Below are 16001 nucleotides of genomic sequence, written 5' to 3'. Positions count from 1 at the left end.
ACAGCAGTCCCCATGACGATCTCTACAGTATCTCTTACATACAGGGGACAGGTTCTCTAAAATCAAACTACTGTGTGAAACCTAGTGAGGTGGCGTGAATCACATGGACAGGATGGGCTGCTGTGATCAAGCAAGCATGTAGTGTCTAAAAGAGCTTATTACTCACATTTACTGTATACAACTGCAGTGCGACATTTAAATATTCTTCGCCTTTATTTGTGTCATAGGATCAGGGAAGTTTTATATGCATACAGTATAATTATTACATTTTTAAAAGAAGTTTTATGCACAATCTGTCTCGGTATAAGGGGCTGCAACATTTTGATTCACCACAATGACTAAAGCAGTGACACAAACAATGACTAAAGCAATATGTTTGTAATAAAAGAACAAGTAAACATCAAGAAATATATTTTTGCAAATGTTAACCTGTTGTAGTCACAGAACCAGCTGGCTCTACAAAAGAAATACATTTCATTTAACACTTCTTATCAAAAATGATCCCTTGTATGTTGTTTTATATGTTATTGTAAATATTATATTTTATTCCTTAAACTAATGTGAATTGTGCAAATAGAACCTTAATATAAACTCGGTATTTTAAATGTAATGTACTTCATGTAGACATTTGCGAAACATTTGTTACTTCCTGTCAATTCAAAATACTATACTACTGTTATTTAATAAAACTATAATCCTGAAGTGAAATAAAAAATTGGAAGAAACTGGCAAACTTAAGCAAATTGATTTACAATATAAAGAATCGTACTGTACAGCATGACTTTAATCTTAATATTGGGATTGTGACAGAAAACGTTCAAAGGTAAGAACTGTAACGTCTGTAGCATCTTAGCTCCTCAGTGCTGAGCCACGTGTACAGACCTTACAAGAGCAACTGTACCTTTACCCCTTTAACAGGAAAGGCTGTGGAAGGGCCCTCCCACGGTTCTTCATAATACACAAGAATACAACCCAATTCAATTATGAGAATTTCAGGCCAGATTGAGAAAGATGCCAGCACATTCATTTCTACAACGTGACTTGGCAGTTTAATCCACACATTAATATATATGTGCGTATGGATAATTACAGGGTTTTCTTATATCTGTGTAGAGTCGTCTGTTTGAGAGTTTTCCATCTGGGTTCTCGCACACGAAAGATGAGATATTTTACTTTGTAAGTTTCTGAGGCTGTACTTCAAAATTTGGCATCTTGAAGTTATGTTTTTAACGTACACAGTTAAGAACAAATCCTTGTTGCACAAACGATGCTCACTAGCCCTGTGTTACATCATGTTTTCCAGTTATTCATTCCAACTGTTTTGTTTTACAAACATTATTAAAAAGTTGCAAACATGCAGGTAAAGGTTTATTCCATTCTTTCATAACTTAAACATAGCCTGGAATACAATTACTGTACACCTCCTCTTTACTGAGCCCCCCTCTCCCGACACTGTAGGTAAATTATATGGTGAAGATTCATGCATCTCGCTGCACACTGTCTCCAGCTTAACTCTCTTGACACAGTTAACAAATGCTTTTTTAATGAGCGTGCTTGTAATCAGTTACAATTCACTGTAAACAGTTCTAGAGATACGCACACTATGTACACTTGAAGTGTCTGTTTATTACTGTTTCCAAGCCTTTGATGTTAAATGCTCGATTACTTAGCGTTGTTTTCAACAGAGATTGTGGTTTCTTTTTCTTAGAGCGTTTTCAGGGAAGCTAGCAGTGTTGACAGTTTTTATAACTAATATTATGTGGTTTCGCCTGTGAAAATGCGTCACTGTTCTAGATTAATATACGAGTCTTGGCTGAATTTTTCAGGAAGCCAGATCTGTGTCGTAGAGTCACTGACGTTTGCAAGAAAATACATGGAATAGGCACACCTCACCATGTTTGTTCCTTTTGGCCACCTTCACAATAAACACACCCTATACCTAAATCAGAAAACCTTCAGGAGAAATACTGTTTCACTAACAATAAAACAAAACAGTCCTTATATGCAAAGGCCCTTAAGTGGCTGTCAGCCAATTGCTTCATGGATCCTAAACTAAATTCATGGTCTTTGCTAGTACTGCCCATTATTTCATGGGATTCAAAATGACCTCATGCCTGAGGTTGCAGAACATAGTCAGGATCAGGTGGATGTGATAAACTGACTCTGTAACAATCAGTTGAAAAAGACTGAACCTTCTCCTTTAACCCTGACTTTAACCCTGTCTTTCAACCATTCTCAGTTTTCACTGAAGTGTGTCTTAGTGATAACACAGGGACATGTTCCCACTCTCTGAAATATCATCACCTGCTGTGTCCCAGATCCATCACTCAGTTTGTGATTTAAAGTCACATGGTGGCTGTCTAGGCACTACTGGAGTTAAGTGCTCATGGGTCAAAATGTTACATGTCCATATGGTTTAGTTTCTTATCTATGTTCGCTGCAAAATGAAAGCTTAAACACTGGACATTTAGAAACAACTGTTTTGTCCTCATTTGTAATACAAATGGGACAGTTGTGAGAGGCACAGACTCTTGAAGTATTTACCATGGCTTACTGTAAAACAAACAAAAAATCATTTAGTGCTTTAGGCAGACTTGCTGATAAACCTGCTTTATTTTAACAAAACATTTCTGTGCATACACAATAGTTTATGACATGTTTGAAACATCATAACATGATTTATGAAGTATGATTTTTATTTCAGACTTCATAAAATGTTAGTATAATACTGTTATGACTCTCAGAAATCATTTCCACAGATGTAAGATAAGTAAAATAGAAGACATATTCAGGAATTTACTGTTAGAATGAATTCAGTCTGAAGGATGGCAGTTTAGATCTAGTTAACCAAAGAGCTGTGCACTATTTCTTATAATCTTACATTTTTGCTCTGATATAGTTACCCTGTGCTTTAGTCCTATCTAATATCCATATTTAATGGATATTTTTTAAAAATGAATTTTAAAAAACAAAACAGTTGTGTAATCGAATGGGGTGTTTTTTTTATTTAAACTACCCTTACTAGTTTTAATTTACTTGACATACAGTACCAGTTACAATTTGAGTTTAACAATTTAACAAAAAAAAAACGCATGTATTCATGTAGAACAAGTTATATTGGATCCAAAAGAAAGGTTTATTTTACTCAAAAATATTTACCACATCTGTAAGCAGTATCTATATTTACAGAGTGTGGCTGTTGTAAATACCAGAATTGCTTTTGGTTTCCTTTACATAATTACATTCTGTAGCAATTTCCAGGATTCTTCTTTTTTCTATTTTTTTCTGTTAGAATTGGCAACTTTCTTTAAAATGCAGAGAACTTAATTTTTAATTCTTGCATTCATTATTTATTGCAGTGACAGTGTTGTTATCAGGACGAACCATTGCTTGAGTGCTCCATTCCCGGTGAGTTTGGACAGATCACCAGACTGGATACCTGCCCAGCGGCCTCTGAATAACACCTGATGAGGGGCTTGAAAAAAGTCAGTGACACAAACCTGGGAACTCACAAACGGTCACAACAGAAACTGGGAGGTGCTTCAGAGAACCTCCAGCTGACATGGTGCTTCCACCTAGCAATATGAAACCCTTACAATAAAAAGGGACTTATGAAAATTGGCAAAGGAATAAAAGATTTTGCAGTTGTTTTCTTAGCATATCTGTTCTGAAGACTACTGTAGCCACTGCAAATAAACTCCAGAAATCAGCCTTCTATGTAAACACACAGTGCTTGAATATCGCGGTGTTATGTTATCAGATACACAGATTTACAAAAAATTTTGTGAGAACAAATTGCCGTCCAAATGAAAAACTCTTTGCCCTTTTAGAACATAAAAGGCTTGAGCTCTTAGTCCTAGGGAATGACAAGCAGACCTGTGAGGATTACTTTTATCACATGCAATGAAAGCATGCCTTTGAATTATAGTGAAATAGAAGTAACCTAGTAAATGTTTCTGCATATCAGGCAAGACTCCCGGTGGGACCTGTGAAATTGCTTTGTATACTGAATATCATTTGATTGGAAAGATGTATTTTGTTGTTATTTTAATCAGAATTTCCAGCCATTACAAACTTAATAATTTAGGAAATCTTATTGCAAGTTCATTTTTTTAAGTTGACTTAAATTTAAGATGACTCATAAAGGGGGAGACATATGTTCCATTCCATTCATTCCAATACCCGTAATTTTAATTAGAAAATCATGTCTGAAAAATGTGGATGTCTCATACTGTAGCTGACAGCTACAGTATGAGAAATACTGCATAACTGAAGACCTGGGTTAAAGGGTTACTTAGTGTTCTGCAGGATTTATAGCTCAAAGCAATACTTTAATGTAGTTGTCTCCAATGATGTCTATATCATAGGGATGCCTTCTTGATTACTGTCATAAGTAGCTTTTGTCAGTTCGGACTGATGGGATTTATTCTTGCTTTATCATTTTAGTTAGGATCTGTTAAAAATCAAGCCACAGTCCTCTATCCTGCTCTAATGATGCTCATTTATCTCTGTTGTTCTACTCCTCAGCTGAGTGAAGACTCTGGTTAAAACTACATAACACCCTGAATTATCTCTTTCTGACAACAACATGATCATTTACTTTTAAGAATAATCCTTGAGAGTTTGTGAGTCAGACCTGTAATAGTTATTTGATTTGTCACTGCTCAGCTGCCAGAAGAAAATATAAAATCTTGTGTGGCTTCAAAGGCTTTTGTGTCCTTGGTTCGATTCCGAAGGCAGCCCTCAGTGTGAAGTTTGCATCTTCTCCGCGTGGCCACATGTCTGAACTGGTGGTGTGCCGGTTTACTCCCTCGGGAATCTGCAGTTCTTTTCTTTACTCTCTCTGTGTGGTGATGGACTGATACTCCAGGAGTCATCCCAACTTGCCTATTGTCAGCTGGGTGAGGCTCCAGTTTGCCATGACTGCACTGGACTTAGTGGTCATTGAAAATGGACTGCCGGATACTGTAAAGTACTGAACAATTCTTCCGTAAGCTGAGAAGAATCGAGGAAAAGGAATTTATGCTCAATATCATGTTTAGTTCAAAAAGCCAGACATTAGGTCCCCCTTGCATTACCTCAATTACCTCTGGGGAAAACACTACACCACAGTCACTCAGACAGGGATACAATGTTTCACCCCACTTCCACAGCAGACTTTGGCAGATATAAGCTGCTTTACAGAGCTCTAGACAGAGGACATACAGATATAACAGCTCTAAACATCATGACAGATTCATAACACGGAAGGTAGTACTAACACCGCTGGTATACCCCGCCTACCCTTGTGTAAAGAGGGAGTTCAGTCTTAGGACTTGAATGACACACTGCAGTGTGTGGAACTACTACTGTAACCAGACTGGGACCCCTATCATCAGGAGGAGGGACTGCCACTGGCAATATAGTGTCAGCACTAACACAGCAGTGCAAACCCAAATATTTAGGGTAGCTATAAATATGAGCAGTATGATCAGCATTGAAAATTTTCAAGGGCTGTTTTTCTAAGTTTTTCTTAAGAATTATGCAGCTATGCAGCCAACCTAAACCATTCCTGATTTAAAAAAAAGGGTTTTATAGACGTGCACCATAATTACAGGAATATGTATTTTGTTTGAAAAAGCAGAACACTCCACTTTAAATAAAGCATCTCAGTTCCCACGAGCTTGACTTCCAGCTCTTTGCACTTACACAGTACATTCCAAAGGCAAAATACACATGTGCTTTCTGACACACAGAGCGCCTGCACAATATCATCTCACTCTTCATATGTCAGTGGTTTTGAGCACTGAGCTCCTTGGTTCACAGACTGTACTATAAGAGGCAAGCCCCATAGGAAGCTATGTGCAATTAAAAACATCTGGAAACTGTGAGAGCCTTGTTTGAAATTGACTCAGAGAAGACAATTTCCAATGGCTAACAAAGCAATTTTTTTACTTGACGTACTAGCTGATGTTTTCTGTCAGAACTGATGGTTAACATTTTAAATATTTTTGCAGATTACATTTAGAAAAGAAGGAGCCTGTTGAGCAGGTGACCTTTTGGCAATCGATATATATTAGAACAACTATATGTATAAATATGTTTTAATTCATACATAATTCTCTGTTCTAACTGATAACTCTGATACTTCTGATTCGGCTGATGTTTTTATGAAATATATGTTGTTGAAGCATATATTGTTTTAATTAAAACCATTCATTTTCTAGCCCCTTTATCCAATACAGGGTCGGAGGGGAAGCAGCACCTGTCATGGCAAGCAACAGGCACAAGGCCGGCTACGCCCTGGATAGGACGCCAGTCCATCACAGGGCACATACATACTAGGGCCAATGTTTCCAGCAATCAATTAACCTATGTCTTTGAGCTCTGGGAGAAAACCAGAGCACCCAGAGGAAACCCACATGAACGTGGGAAGGACATGCAAATTCCACACTGACAGTGCCCCAAGAACTGGAGCCAGGACCCCGACTCTGCAAGTACCAACTGTACTAACCACTGTGCCACTCTGCTGCCATCCATTAAACACATGCTAAATATAGATACCTCGACCATCTCCAAGATGGGTCAGAAGTAGAATATATATATATAAGACCTCAGCAGTATCAGGCATGTTAGTGGAAGTACAAGCCCCTGGCTCTGTGCACAGAGTGTGAGACCGCTACCCTGGCTCTGTGCACAGAGTGTGAGACCGCTACCCTGGCTCTGTGCACAGAGTGAGAGACCGCTACCCTGGCTCTGTGCACAGAGTGTGAGACCGCTACCCTGGCTCTGTGCACAGAGTGTGAGACCGCTACCCTGGCTCTGTGCACAGAGTGAGAGACCGCTCCCCTGGCTCTGTGCACAGAGTGTGAGACCGCTACCCTGGCTCTGTGCACAGAGTGTGAGACCGCTACCCTGGCTCTGTGCACAGAGTGAGAGACCGCTACCCTGGCTCTGTGCACAGAGTGAGAGACCGCTACCCTGGCTCTGTGCACAGAGTGAGAGACCGCTACCCTGGCTCTGTGCACAGAGTGTGAGACCGCTACCCTGGCTCTGTGCACAGAGTGAGAGACCGCTACCCTGGCTCTGTGCACAGAGTGTGAGACCGCTACCCTGGCTCTGTGCACAGAGTGAGAGACCGCTCCCCTGGCTCTGTGCACAGAGTGTGAGACCGCTACCCTGGCTCTGTGCACAGAGTGTGAGACCGCTACCCTGGCTCTGTGCACAGAGTGAGAGACCGCTACCCTGGCTCTGTGCACAGAGTGAGAGACCGCTACCCTGGCTCTGTGCACAGAGTGAGAGACCGCTACCCTGGCTCTGTGCACAGAGTGTGAGACCGCTACCCTGGCTCTGTGCACAGAGTGAGAGACCGCTACCCTGGCTCTGTGCACAGAGTGAGAGACCGCTACCCTGGCTCTGTGCACAGAGTGAGAGACCGCTCCCCTGGCTCTGTGCACAGAGTGAGAGACCGCTACCCTGGCTCTGTGCACAGAGTGAGAGACCGCTCCCCTGGCTCTGTGCACAGAGTGTGAGACCGCTACCCTGGCTCTGTGCACAGAGTGTGAGACCGCTACCCTGGCTCTGTGCACAGAGTGAGAGACCGCTACCCTGGCTCTGTGCACAGAGTGAGAGACCGCTACCCTGGCTCTGTGCACAGAGTGAGAGACCGCTACCCTGGCTCTGTGCACAGAGTGTGAGACCGCTACCCTGGCTCTGTGCACAGAGTGTGAGACCGCTACCCTGGCTCTGTGCACAGAGTGAGAGACCGCTACCCTGGCTCTGTGCACAGAGTGAGAGACCGCTACCCTGGCTCTGTGCACAGAGTGTGAGACCGCTACCCTGGCTCTGTGCACAGAGTGTGAGACCGCTACCCTGGCTCTGAAGCCCCTGAGCTGCAGCCAGTCCCTACGCATAATGCATGATGAGAACAGGAATATGAGACATACAGCACAGTAATTGCAGTAAAAGATCATGAATGGCTGCAGGTGCAAAACTTATTCATAACCAATTTGTTCATCAGGTTTTATTTTTTGAATGTTTTTAATGTAAGTGTCAGAATGTTCTTGATTTGTTTACCAATCATTGCATCAGCGAGATGGGAGGAAATGTGGAATAATGCTCAGGAATAGGTTTCTTAGAAATTACTGTTGTTGGACATGTGTGGTAAGGGAATGGTGATTTTCAGGCCTACCACAGATTTCACTGGAATAAGGGATGATGAAATAGGCTACATGTTTGTCACAACTCCCATGTTGGCAATAAGACATTTAATTTGGATGCATTTATTTAGTAAAACAGGCTGATTTTTCTTCTGTTCAGGGGAATCTAAAATAATTGAATATTACATTAGCTTATTTAAATAAAGATGCAAAAATGCAACCAAAAAAAACCCCCCGCAGATTACTCAGAAGAACCGTACAAGCAGCATCTTCCAATGTCCAGGAGCGCGACAGGAAAGAACTACAAGTCCCGCCTGCCGCGCCGCGCATGCGTATTTGGGCCCGGGGCAGCGGCGCCTGCGCGGGTTTCGAAAGCTGACGCAAGCAGCCCGAGGCGCTGAGCGAGAAGAAAAGAGCGAGGACGGAGCAGCGCGAGCGAGGAAATTCGGACAGGGGACGACAGGACGCGAACATGTCTGGCGACGAGGTGAGTGGGGAGCGGAGAGTGTCGTTACGCCGCTGCGTGTGTGTGTGTTGCCTGCACCCCTCGGAGGCCGAGTGAGGGAGGTTGAGTAGCGGACCCGGCGGCGTGAGGCCTAGTCCCCATGTGAGCGAGCGGCCGCCGGCTCCCCACGCCTGCAGAAACCACCCACACGCGTGTCTTCCTGGCTGCACTCACTCACACACACACACGGGAGAACGCAGCTCCGGGAAGGCTCGCCTCTTCGTGGTAGATTTACAGATGAGCTGGGGGGGATTTCCTACACGTTGTCGGAGAACCCAGGGTCGTCTCTCGATGCGAGTTACACGGCGTTTTTGCACTCCCAGGCGAGCAGGCCGTGGCGTTGAACACGTCCCCTGCCTCTTTTGGCAGTTTAGCAAAGTCATTTTCCTGCGTGTCTTCCCGCCTCCCCTCCCGAAACGCCCAAGCGGGGCGACTCTGAAGCCCCCAGCAGCCTGTCGAGAGGGTGTGGGAGCCGGGAGGTGTTCGTGAGCTCAGAAATACCGTCTAATCTTCAAAACCGGGCTGTGAACATACTCCCCTCCCTTCTTTTTGTACAGAACAAGATCATCATATCAGTGTAATGTTTCCACCAGTGGCTGTGAGTGGGTGCCCCTCGTGTGTGCCAGGCTTGTGTATTGTTAATTCGGTGTGAGGCTGCTGGGGAGGGAGGGGGGGTGACCCCTGACATCCGACCCTTGTGTCCCGAGCAGAGCAGTCTACCTGCACGTTGAAGGGTTAATAGGCCGGTGCGCTGGAGCAAGTCCCCCAGTGCTCACAGTCAGCTCTGTGGATTTCACCAGTATGAAGGGTGAAAGGTGAACCAGGAGAGACAAGTATAGACTACAGGAAAGAGCTCAAAACCAAGAACATGAGGCTCTTTTCACTAATAGTTGTGGGAGTGTGGAGCAGGCATGCTGAAGCCGAAGCTCCTGCGTACCAGCCGGGCGGGGTGGGGTGCTCTCGTTTGCAGCCTTTCTCGTCATGACACTGGGAGATGGAAACGGTGATCTCTCGGGTGTTGCTGGGATTCCCGATGTCTCCTCTAGTGGGGCGCCCGCAGCTGGTGCAGTGGAGGTGTGCTGGGGCGCGGTGTCAACTCTTCCTGTTGCCGTGTGCAAGCCGTGGCCGGTCACGGCCCGCGCGCCCCCCCCCCCCCCGCCAGCCCTCACGGCGCTCTGCCCTCTCCCCGCAGATGATCTTTGACCCCACCATGACCAAGAAGAAGAAGAAGAAGAAGAAGCCCTTCATGCTGGAGGAGGAAGGGGGCGACGCCCCCAGCGAAGACACCCAGCAGCCCGAGGCCAACGTGGCCGAGCCGGAGGGGGGCGAGGACAAGGACCTGGAGTTGGACGAGGACGAGGGCAGGAGGAAGGGTGAGGGAGCGTCCCTGCCCCCCTGCCAGCGGAGGAGTGGAGCTGGGATTGGTGTTCAAGAATATTCCCACTAACGTGACCTTCACAGCTCTCATGCCTGTGGCTAGTTAAGACGCATACATATACACGGCTGAGTTAGTTTGACTCTGTTGCTTCCTGTATACTGTTGACCTGCTTCTATTACAAAAGCATAAATTCATGCTTTAATAAAATTCTTAGCATCTGCTATGTGACAGATTTAAATGATCAGTTGTGATTTTAAATGAGCTAATGGTGTTCGATTTGGTTGTTTTCAAACCCAGTTCTCTGTTTAGGTTGTTTGTTTTTTTTCCACTATGCCTTGGAAAGGGCTGTTATGCGTTTTCTTTCTCGGTGTTTTGTCGAGAGCAGAGTCTGAAAGCGTTTTGGTATTCTTTTCAGAGTCTTAATTTTTTTTTCCCCCCCATTTGAAAATTTACAGAGGTGTCAGATGATCTCGATGACCTGAACTTCTTTAACCAGAAGAAAAAGAAAAAGAAGGTTAAAAAGACGTTTGATAATGACCTTGAGGAAGGGATAAAGGTCAGTACCAGAGGAGCACCACTGTGCGTGTTCACATGCGACATCCGAGAAACATGACCAGAGAGGTGGTGCTCCCAGTTTGTAATGAGAAACTGCTCCCCTCTTTTGTGTTAATGTTGTGCATTGGAATAGCTGTTTGTGTTGAGCACCATGAAACTAGAATATCTGTTGGTTGTATTTGTGACTGTCAGGAGACTCAAAGCCAATTTTATTCTTAATACTTAATTTGCGAGTTCAGTGCTGTGCAGAATTCAGCCTATGTTGTAAAGGAGACTTGGCACGGTTGATTTTTGACATGCAGAGCTGTAGTTTGCTGTGGTTTCCTGCCTTCATATATCGGACTGGAGGGGGAACCAAGTCCTAGATACAGAAGCAGGCATCCCGTTCCCTCTGGCCTGATCAGAGCTTGCGTGGGGTCTCTTACTGTTCTCGCGCTCCACCCTGCTGCCCTCAGGAGTTGAAGATTGAGGGGGAGACAGAGGCCATAGAGGATGATGACCTGGATCTGATGCTGCCGACCAAGAAGAAGAAACCCGTCAAGAAGGTGGAGTTCCAGGACGAGAGCGAGCTGCAAGACCGCGACGACGGTAGGTCTGACTGTACGTGCGTCTCGCCGGGAAGTCTGACACGCACTTAAACATGTGGAAATTTCTGGCCAATTGTCTTTTGAAGAGAAACACACGTTGTTTTATGCAGTTATAAGAGAGGGTGCAAATAGCTATTTTGTTTTCAGTTACGTTACTTTTTTTTACAGCAGCGCTGACAGTGCTGGTTTCTGAGATTTGTGCCTTTCAGCCGGTCCCCGGCGCTCGGCACGTCTTGCGGTCACCTTGCGTCTTCTGACGGCCCCCCACAGGGAGGGGGGGCTGTGTGAATGGGTTAGGTGATGCCGCTGACTGTTTTGGCAGCACCCGAGGACGAGGACGGAAAGAATAACGACGGGATCACGTTCAGCGCGCAGACGGGGCCGTCCTGGGCTGGGACGGAGCGGGACTACACTTATGATGAGGTAAGGAGCTCTGCCCACCGCGGCGCAGTGCCCATGCCGGCTCTTCGTCTCCGCAAGCGGCAGGCGCCTCACCTCTCCGTTTTCAATTCGGTTTTTAGCTTGGGTTACGATACACCGGGGTCTTTTTAACCCATGTTTTGAGGAATATGCTTTTATCAGACATTCAACCCAGACTCTGACTATTTGCTTAGTAAGAAACCTGAAGACACTAAGTGTATGGCTATAAGCCTCACCCCAGGGTCCTGTTTAAATACTGCTCTGGGTTTTGCAAAGTCTGTCTCTTCTTAATTTAGCAGTTTGGCAGTTTAAAATAGTTTCTCACTCCTTCCCCTGATCTGCTGTGCGGGGGAGCTGCTGTGTTGCACGAAGGGGTTCCAATCCTGTCTGTAAAGTGTTGTGCGATTGTGTTTGGAGCGGTGGGGTGGCTCTGTGGCTCAGGATCTGTGGCTGGAAGGTTACTGGTTTGTATCCTGCGGTCGGCAGAGGAATCCTACTGTGTTGGGCCCCTGAGCAAGTCCCTTAACCCCAACTGGTCCAGGGGTGCTGTATAAATGGCTGACCCTGCGCTCTGACCTCAAGCTTCTCTCTCTGTGTGTGTCTCTCATGGAGAGCAAGCTGGGGTCTGCGAAAAGACAAATTCCTAATGCAAGAAATTGTATAGGGCAAATAAAGTGATCTTATCTTATCTTTTGATCCTTGTTATAAACTGTGAGCAAATCATCGCCTGAATCTTTTTTTATGCATGACTTCAATCAAGAACAGTTATCCCACTAAACAGGAATAGTATAGGAATAGGAAAGTACGAATCTGGAATTCAAACTGGGTTAATATTGCAGTTCAGGTTCTGAATCCCATGCAGCGGGATGGCTGCTCTCCAGGCCCCCGAGAGCTGTACAGGAGGTAGGAGGTAGGGGCCGCTGCCTTGCGCGCCTGTCCTTCACTCGATGCTCTCGTCTGCAGCTGCTGAACCGCGTCTTCAACATCATGCGCGTGAAGAACCCCGACATGGTGGCGGGAGAGAAGAGGAAGTTTGTCATGAAGCCGCCGCAGGTGGTCCGTGTGGGGACAAAGAAGACGTCTTTCGTCAACTTCACGGATATCTGCAAGCTGTGAGTCCTTCCCTTTCTCTGGTGCAGCTTGACCGTTTAACCAGTTTTTTATTATGGACTGTGGTATTCTCATCTGGCCTGTTAAAAGAGGCAGGCGTTTCAGTGTGACACTTTACCTCTAAGAATGACAGTGCAGCACATATCAAAGCATGCTGCAGAGAGACCAAGGCACACGTCTCTAGTGTAGCGATACCTCAGTTTAACGGAATAGCTTTGTTCCATCTTGTTGGTTCACTACCTGGAACTTAACCAGAGACACCAGGAGGTGTTCCAGCACTTGTGTAGTAGGAAAATATAATTTTCAAAAATAAAGGAAATGGGTTTTAACACATGAACATTGATGTTTAGATCTGCTACTAAGGTCAGTTGATTGCTAGATAACCAGGTGTGGTGCGCCAGGTGTGGGCGACTCACGAGCATCTTCTCCGATTGGCCTCCAATGATGCGAACAAACCCCTCTGCACCCTTTCTGCTGATGCAGCCCGTCTCTCTGTTTTTAATATTTAGAGTTGCTTCACATGATTTCTTGGGTTTGTTTTTTCAATACTTTTGCAAAGAAAAGATGAGCGTTGTTCCCAGAGCGCTAGCAGAGGTATTTTTTCTTTTGCTGAGTAGATACCTTTGTTCAGGGCACCCTTAAGAGCTAGAAAATTTAAATTAGTTGCAAGTATCAGCCACAATAGTATGGGTACAGCAATGAAAAAAGTTGCTGATTAAAACAAAAGATCTATAAAAGATGACTGGTCGCCAGATTATGGCACAAAGCCTACTGTAGGGAAATAAACTGAACTGTTCAAAGTCATCGTACACAGCCCAAGAAACGCAAGCTGTCACAATTAAGGAAACAAACTTTCAGCTGTTTCCAAAAACAGCCAGTCGTCAGCTGTGGATTCAAATACAGTGAGTAGACCTTTTCTAAGGATCATTGCTGCTTTAAACTAATATGTTCTGTGATTGAAAAGGGAGTCAGATAATGGAGGTTAATTATGTACCTGCCTTTGACTGCGCTCCCTGAATGAGACGGGTTGAAAGTAAGTTCTGCTGGCTGCCAGTATTAGTCATTGTTCATGTGTTTGCCTTTTTGCTTCAGTGTGCTGTTCATACGTCTTTGTCTTTTATCTTAGACTTACTGTGTGTAGGAAAAACGCATCTTTTCCGCATTTCATATCGAATTGAAGTGATATCATGCTGGTTTCTTTGCAGTCCACTCTCTGACCCTGCCCTCTAACCCTCTGTGAAATGAGCTTATTGAAATATGGACGTTCGTGTAAGCGGTGAAGTGGAAGTGTGCTGCTGTGCGTTTTGATCCATACTCCCAACGCCCATTGTTTGAGAATGCCGAAAAGCAAAGGGCTATTATTTGTTCGGGATGCGGTCCTTTTCACCAGAGCTCACTCTGACCGCTGTTTCCTTTTCTCTCTTGTTGCTAGATTGCATCGTCAGCCCAAACATCTCTTAGCCTTTTTATTGGCTGAGTTGGGAACGAGGTAAGTTACTGCTGCTGTGTGTCTCCTGTTCGTCTGTGATCTGGGGAAAGAGAATAATGGACTAGGAGTAGAACCTCAAGTCCAGTCCACTCCTTGAGGGAACTGCTGATCACTGATCCCCAAATTGGTCATTCCTGTTTGTCTAGAGAAACCTGTGACAACCTGGCTTGGCCAAGAAATTCTTGTTTTCCTTTTATACTCTTAATGATGGGTTGGATTGATGCACGTTTGTGTCATCTTCACAGTGGTTCCATAGATGGAAACAACCAGCTTGTGATCAAGGGAAGGTTCCAGCAGAAACAGATCGAAAATGTGTTGCGAAGATACATCAGTAAGTGCGACTTCAAAGAAACGTATTTGACTTGACATTGTTTTTATTTTATTATAAGTCCTAAAAATGCTGATAAGGAAAGCTGTTGTGCACTGTCATGCTATGTTTTAGAAGTATAGACCTATATTTCATGGTATGTTTGGCATTTTGATTAAGCCAGCTGTCCTTTCCTTAACCCTTTTATGGTCTGTGGAGATTTAAAGTCCTGGCAAGACTTTGACAGTAGTGGAAATTAGTGATTTGAGGGCTCATAAGGCCTGGTGGGACAGCAGAGTTTTTGTCTACTGACATACTACAGGTGGACACTGGCCAGAGTTAATCTCCCAAAGAGCCAGATGTGAATTTTGTGTCCCTAAAAGAGAAATTTAATCTCAACTGATTTTTTCACACTCTGCAAAGTATGAATAAAAAAAAAGAACAAAAGAACAGGTTTTATAATTTTACCAAACATGGTTTTCAATGGGCGAGTCATTGGAGCTGAATCTTATCGATACACCCTGCTCCTCATCCTTGAAAAATGTAGAAAACTGATAATTGTATGCATTGAAGTAATCATCATATGCACACCTTGTATAAAACAAGCCTTTGACCAGCCTTTAGTTAGCGTATTCAACATGGATACTTTCACCAGTGGTGCGGAGAGACCTGTCCTGTTCCCAGAAAATATTCTATATATATAAGTAATATATAGTGCTCTTTTTCAAAACGAAATCAAGCCATGAAGGCAAGGCTGAAACAGCGCTTGCTGTCGTCAGAGGGACTGGATTTGGAATAGCAGGCTACCAGATTAATTGTGACTCGGTGAGAACTGGGATGCGGTACGTTCCTGCCAGAGTTTGGCCTGGATGCTTTTGAAAACCCTCGGCCGGGTTGTTTGAGGGCTAGCTGCCGCTCGTGTGTGTGTCGTCCGAGCGGCCTGACTGCGTGGCGGCCGCAGAGAGGCCGCCAGCCCGGTGCCCCTGGTGTCTGACGGCGCTGTGCCCTGTGTGCCCCGCAGAGGAGTACGTGACGTGTCACACCTGCCGCTCCCCGGACACCATCCTGCAGAAGGACACGCGCCTCTACTTCCTGCAGTGCGAGACCTGCCACTCCCGCTGCTCTGTGGCCAGCATCAAGACCGGCTTCCAGGCCGTCACGGGCAAGAGGGCGCAGCTGCGCGCCAAGGCCAACTGACCCGGCCGCCCCCGGGGCAGGGGCGCCTGATGGGACTCCTTCTCCAAACTGTGCGGGTGGGCCGGCGCCGGTGGGAGCCAAGCCTGGCCAGGACGGGCCCGGTGGTGATACCCCCCCCCACTCCAGCGGTCCTCCGCCCGCCCCGCATGCTACACCACCGCCTGTGGTCACCTGGTACCCCCACTCCCTGCAGGCTTCAGCAGACCTGGGTTTTTCCTCCCCTCATTGTTTTTTTTTTTTTATTCTTAAAATAATCACATTATTAAATCTCGTTACTTCAGTACTTTATTAAATCAATGTGAATTTACAGTTTAA

The 16001-nt window shown here is 45.1% G+C and overlaps 1 protein-coding gene across 2 annotated transcripts; it reads left to right on the top strand.

Annotated features, from left to right (window-relative positions):
* Positions 1–8485: 8485 nt before the first annotated feature.
* Positions 8486–16001, top strand: eif2s2 (eukaryotic translation initiation factor 2, subunit 2 beta). Of its 2 annotated transcripts, none has more exons than XM_015365164.2 (9): positions 8486–8625; positions 9836–10016; positions 10477–10577; positions 11032–11176; positions 11486–11586; positions 12547–12695; positions 14126–14182; positions 14428–14513; positions 15511–16001. In XM_015365164.2, the coding sequence occupies exons 1-9, from the start codon at positions 8611–8613 to the stop codon at positions 15684–15686; spliced, it is 1011 nt and encodes a 336-aa protein (XP_015220650.1). In that variant the 5' UTR covers positions 8486–8610; the 3' UTR covers positions 15687–16001. The 2 variants fall into 2 exon arrangements, with proteins under 2 accessions (XP_015220650.1, XP_006639724.1); XM_006639661.3 differs by having other exon boundaries at positions 8487–8625; positions 11032–11164.

The sequence above is a fragment of the Lepisosteus oculatus genome, chromosome 16 (assembly GCF_040954835.1).
Source record: "Lepisosteus oculatus isolate fLepOcu1 chromosome 16, fLepOcu1.hap2, whole genome shotgun sequence".
NCBI lineage: Eukaryota > Metazoa > Chordata > Actinopteri > Semionotiformes > Lepisosteidae > Lepisosteus > Lepisosteus oculatus.
Note: the sequence above shows the minus strand (reverse complement) of the source record. Positions and strands in the feature narration are given on the sequence as shown.